We start from the raw sequence: 6000 nt of genomic DNA, 5'->3' as shown, positions 1-6000 counted from the left end.
ATCAAAGAAACAAAAGTTGTACAGCACGGAAACGGACTCTTTGGTCCAACCAGTCAATGTCGAACATAATCCCAAACTAAACTAGTCCCACCTGCCTGCTCTGGGCTCATATCCCTCCCAACCATTCCTATTCATGTATCCATCCAAATGTCTTTTACATGTTGTAATTGTCCCCACATCCACCACTTCCTCAGGAAGTTCATTCCACACGTGAGCCACCTTCTGGGTAAGAAAAGTAGCGCCTCACGTCTTTTCAAAATATCTCTCCTTAAAAATGTGCCCTCGTCTTAAAATCCCCCAACCCAGGGAAAAGACACCTCCCACAACTGACTGAGCCATCGACAGACGGAGACAAGGAGAACAACATGACCCCCAGCTCTAAAGGATTTTTCTCTTTGTTTTAAATCAATGAGTTGATAGTTTCCAAACTCAGAAAAACCAAAAACCTCCAGGTTCCAACATATTCCCTGTTCCCAGAATGTGTAACATTTTGGGGGATTTGCTGTTGCAGGATTAGCTTTTCCAGAGTCTGACTGATCTCCAAATTCCACCGTTTACAATTTAATGCAACTTTTTATAGTTCGGTGGATCGTGCTCAACTCGAGAGAAATCCAAACCACACTCCCTCCCACACCCTCACACACCCCTCTCACACCCCACCACCACACCTCCCACACTCCAATACCGACAACACGCCCCACACTCCCCTCCCACACCAACAATACACCCCACACTCCCTCCCACACACCCTCCCACACCCCCATACACCCCACACTCCCTCCCACACTCCCTCCCACACTCCCTCCCACATCCACCACAACACCCCCCAACACTTCCTCCCACACCAGGCACAACAACTCCCCACACTCCCTCCCACAACCACAACGCCCCCCCACACTTCCTCCAACACCCAAAGCGCTCCCACAATCCCTCCCAGACCCCCCCACACTCCCTCCCACTCCCACAACACCCCCTCACACTCCCTCCACCCCCACAACACCCTGCACACTCCCTCCCACACCACACACCCACCCCACACCCTCCCACCCCCACACACCCCACACACCCCCCCACCCACACACCCCCACCACACCCCACCCCACACCCCACACCCCCACACACCCACCCCCCCCCCCCACACCCCCCCACCTCCCACCCCACCCACAACCCCCCACACCCCTCCCACACCCCACCCCACACCCCCACCCCCCCACACCCCCACACCACCCCACACACTCCCTCCCACCCCCACCACACCCTCCACCTCCCTCCCCCACCCAAACACCCCCCACACTCCCACCCACCCCCCCCAACACCCCTCACCTCCCACCCACCCCCCCACAACCACCCTCCACACTCCCCTCCCACCCCCACCACACCCCCCACACACCCCCTCCCCACACCCCCACCACCCCCCCCCACACCCCTCCCACCCCCCACAACACCCTCCACACTCCCTCCCCCCACCCAAACACCCCCACACCCCTCCCACCCCCACCACACCCCCCCCCCTCCCACCCACACCCACAACCCCCCCCCCACACCCCTCCACACCCCAACACCCCCCACACTCCCTCCCACACCCACAACACCCCCACACCCCTCCCACACCCACACACCCCCCCACTCCCCTCCCACTCCCACAACACCCCCACACTCCCTCCCACCCCCACAACACCCCCCACACTCCCTCCCCACACCCACAACACCCCCCACACTCCCTCCCACACCCACAACAACACCCCACACCCCCCTCCCCACACCCAACAACACCCCACACCCTCCCTCCCACCACCACCACAATACACCCCCACTCCCTCCCACAACCACCACACTACACCCCACACTCCCTCCCACAACCACCACACCCCCAACACATCCTCCCACACCCCACCACAACACCCCCCCCCCCCCCCCCCCGCCCCCCCCACTCTCTCCCACACTCACCACCACACACCCCACAGTCCCTCCCCACTCCCACCACACCCCCACACTCCCTCCCATACCACAACACCCCTCACACTCCCTCCCACAACCACCACACCCCTACACATCCTCCCACACCCACAACACCCCCCGCACTCTCTCCCACACTCACCACAACACCCCCCACACTCCCTCCCATACCCACAACACCCCCACACTCCCTCCCACATCCACAACACCCCCCCACACTCCCTCCCACATCCACAACACCCCCCACACTCCCTCCCACACCCACAACACCCCCCACACTCCCTCCCACACCCACAACACCCTCACACTCCCTCCCACACCCCACCACACCCCCACACTCCCTCCCCACACCCACCCACACCCCCCACACTCCCTCCACCCCCACCCACACCCCCCACACTCCCTCCCACCCCCACAACGACCCCCCCCACACTCCCCTCCCACACCCATAACACCCCCCACACTCCTCTCCCACCTTGTTTGGTCAGAAGGCCTCTCACTCCAGCGGCCGTGCCCACCCTCTCAGTCTGCTTCTCGACACACTCCCCCCTCCACCCCACAACCCCCTCCCCCTCAAAACACAACCCCCACTGGCCACTACACCCCAACCCTCACCCACGCGGTCTCTCTCTCCCTGTCTGTCCCAGTGCTACTGCTCCTTGTCTATGTTTCTGACAGATGCCTATTACCGGTTCCCGGAGCGTACGATGAATGAGCGGTTGGACTGTCATTATTGTAAGGAGTCACTGCATGGCAGCAAATACATTGAGAAGGACAAACTGCACTGCTGTATTAAATGTTACGACAAGTTCATCGCCAACACGTGCTTTGTCTGCAGGAAACCAATAAGCTTTGATTCCAAGGTATGGACCAATCGGGGCCTGGGGATCTGCTGGGGTGGGTGACCCATTGATGAGCAACAGAGATCGAGTGAGCTCCCTATCTTGTCTTCCACTAATTCTGAGAATCCACACAACAATCTTTCATTCAACCTCACTCGCCCAAAACTGCAAACTTCAATGACCTCTCTCCCGTGTGGATCCCAAGAAAAGATCCCATGGGATTACTGGGAGATGTTCAAGGTTGAGGTTCTCACTTGACCAACATCACCAGGTGGATGATCTGGTGATTACCCTATTACTCAGGGTTGGATCTTCCTGTGCTCACATTGGTTGGGACACCCTTTGGGGTTTTCAGTCTCTTGTTGTGAAATTCCCCAAACCCCACTTTCTCTATCCCCCTCTAGCAGGACCATCAGGAATGGGTTTGGGAAATAGACCCCAATAATTAACGTCAGCTTTTAATCTGAATTGTGTTTCCTGTGACCGGGATGGTTTTAATTTCCTCACTCCCCTTTTCACCTCATGCTTGTCTATTGTCCAAAAGCTCAGTCACTCTGCCACTTCCCCAAAAACCTGATGTTAAATTTAGGATTTAGGAGTTTTTCTCTTTTAGGTTTTTGTTAAATAATCGAGGGTCCCTGGTGATTTTCTGATTGGGGTGGAGTGGGCGGCAGTTCCTGGGTGGAGGTAGTTTAGGGTTAGGGTGGGGGTTAGAGGTTAAGGGTTAGGGTCAGGGTCAGGGTGAGAGCTACAGTTAGCAGTTAGGAATCGGGTTTAGGGTTCTGGGTTAGGTGTGTGGGTTTAGGTTTAAATTGAGAGTTGAGGTTTGGGGTTCGGTTTATGGTTAGAGTGAGGGTGAAGGTTTAGGGTTCGAGTTAGTGTTAGGGCTTAGTCTTATGGTTCAGGTTTGGTGTTAAAGTTTAGTGTTAGGGTTAGGGTTTTTTTTCTACATAACTTACATTACTTCGGCCCAACAAGTCCACACCTACCCTCCGAAGAGCAATCCACCCAGACCCATTCCCCTACATTTACCCGTTCACCTAACACTACGGGCAATTTAGCATGGCTAATTCACCTGACCCTGCACATCTTTGGACTGTGAGGAGGAAACAGGAGCACCCGGAGGAAACCCACGCAGACGCGGGGAGAACGTGCAAACTCCACACAGTCAGTCGCCTGAGTCAGGAATTGAACCCGGGTCTCAGGAGCTGTGAGGCAGCAGTGCTAACCACTGGAGCCACCGTGCCGCTCCACCGTTATGGCTCAGGTTTAGATTTAGGATGACGGTTTAGGTTTAGGGGTTCTGGTTTAGGGTTCAAGTGAAGATTTAGGATTCAGGTTAGGGTTTAGGTTGAGGGTGAGGGTTTAGGCTGAGGGTTGAGGGTGAGAGTTCAGGTTTAGGGTGAGGGTTAGGATTAGCGTTTAGGGGTCGGGTTTAGGGTTCTGGGTTAGGTTGTGGGTTTAAGGTTAAGTTGAGGGTTCAGGTTTAGGGTTCGGTTTATGGTTAGGATTATGATTTAGGGATTAGGGTTAAGGGTTAAGAATTGGGTTAGGGGTGAGGGTTTAGGTTTAGGGTGAGGGTTAGGGTTTGGGTTAGGTGAAGTTTAGGGTTAGGGTGAGGGTTTAGGCTGAGGATTTAGGGTTGGTTGAAGATTTAGTTTTAGGGTTAAGCTGAGGGTTTAGGGTTAGGGTGAGGGTTTTGGGTTAGGGTTAGGGTGAGGGTTGAGAGTTCGAGTTTGGGGTTAGGGTTATGGTGAGGAGTTAGGGATAGGGTGACGGTTCTGATTTAGGGTTAGAGTCTGAGTTTAGAGTTTGGGTGAGGGTTTAGGGTTAGAGATTAGGGTGAGAGTTTAGGTTTAGGGTTGGGGGTTCAACTTTAGACTTAGGGTGAGGGTTAAGCAATAGGGTTAGGGTTAGCAAAAGGGTTTAGGTTTAGGTTTAGGGTCTAGGGTTCCAGTTCAGGTTTAGGGTAAGGGTTGGGGTGAAGGCTTAGGGTTTAGAGTTAGGGTTAGGGTTTAGGGGTAGGATTCTGGATTAGTGGTGCTGGAAGAGCACAGCAGTTCAGGCAGCATCCAAGTAGCTTCGAAATCGACGTTTCGGGCAAAAGCCCCTTCATCAGGAGTAAAGGCAGTGAGCCTGAAGCGTGGAGAGATAAGCTAGACTGCCTTTATTCCTGATGAAGGGCTTTTGCCCGAAACGTCGATTTCTCTGCTCCTTGGATGCTGCCTGAACTGCTGTGCTCTTCCAGCACCACTAATCCAGAATCTGGTTTCCAGCATCTGCAGCCATTGTTTTTACCGAGTTGATTTTTAGGGGTAGGATGATGATTCCAGCGACAATTCCCTGTGAGGATTCTGAAAGAGGTTGGGAAGTCCCTGCCCAATTGCTGGCCTATTACTGTGGTTTGGGGACGGTTCCTGCTGTGTTGTTTCTGTCGCTCCTGACTTGGTAACGGTGGTTTCTTGCTTTAGGAGCTACACCACAGCGATCGCTACTGGCACGAGTCGTGTTTCCGCTGTTTCCCACTGCAGCCGCTCCCTCGCCAACGATTCCTTCTGCATCAAGAACGAGCGCATCACTTGCACCAACTGCCTGCCCCGCACTGACAGCTCGACCTGTCCACAGCTGCAGGAGACCCATCAAACAGGTCACAGCCACATCCTCTACTCACTTCACAACCTTACTGACTGACTCACCCTCGTTACTCACTAACTCACCCTCATTACTCACTAACTCAACCTCATTACTCACTGACTCACCCTCGTTACTCACTAACTCACCCTCATTACTCACTAACTCACCCTCATTACTCACTGACTCACCCTCGTTACTCACTAACTCTCCCCTGGTCACAAACTGTCCCCCATCACTAACTAACTTGCCCCGGGTTATTAACTCTCAACTCATTACTCACTATTAATCTCCCCTGGTTACTCAGTAACTCACTGTTTTCTTACTCAGTGTGTGGGTGGGTGTGGGGGAGTTGGTGTGTGTGCGTGTGGGGGGGGGGGGTTTGGGGGGTGTGTGTGTGTGGGTGGGTGTGTGGCTCGGGGTGAGTGTGGGGTTCGGGGTGGGATGGGGGAGTTGGTGTGTGTGGGGAGGGGTTTGGGGTGGGGTGTGTGTGTGTGTGTGTGTGTGTGGGGAGGGGGGTGGTTTGGGGAGGGGTGTGGGTGGGGGTGTGTGTGGGAGGGGTTTGGGGTGG

At 54.8% G+C, this 6000-nt stretch overlaps 1 protein-coding gene across 1 annotated transcript in view; it reads left to right on the top strand.

Moving 5' to 3' along the window:
• fhl1a (four and a half LIM domains 1a) overlaps positions 1-6000 on the top strand; it is a 300533-nt gene that overhangs the window by 282830 nt on the left and 11703 nt on the right. The window contains 3 exon segments of the mRNA XM_072595648.1: positions 2635-2819; positions 5270-5320; positions 5322-5445. Of these exon segments, the coding sequence (XP_072451749.1) occupies positions 2635-2819; positions 5270-5320; positions 5322-5445 (360 nt within the window).

This window comes from Chiloscyllium punctatum, chromosome 25 (genome assembly GCF_047496795.1).
Source record: "Chiloscyllium punctatum isolate Juve2018m chromosome 25, sChiPun1.3, whole genome shotgun sequence".
In the NCBI taxonomy this organism is placed as follows: domain Eukaryota; kingdom Metazoa; phylum Chordata; class Chondrichthyes; order Orectolobiformes; family Hemiscylliidae; genus Chiloscyllium; species Chiloscyllium punctatum.
The sequence above is the reverse complement of the archived record's forward strand: the minus strand, read 5'-3'. Positions and strand labels throughout refer to the sequence as shown.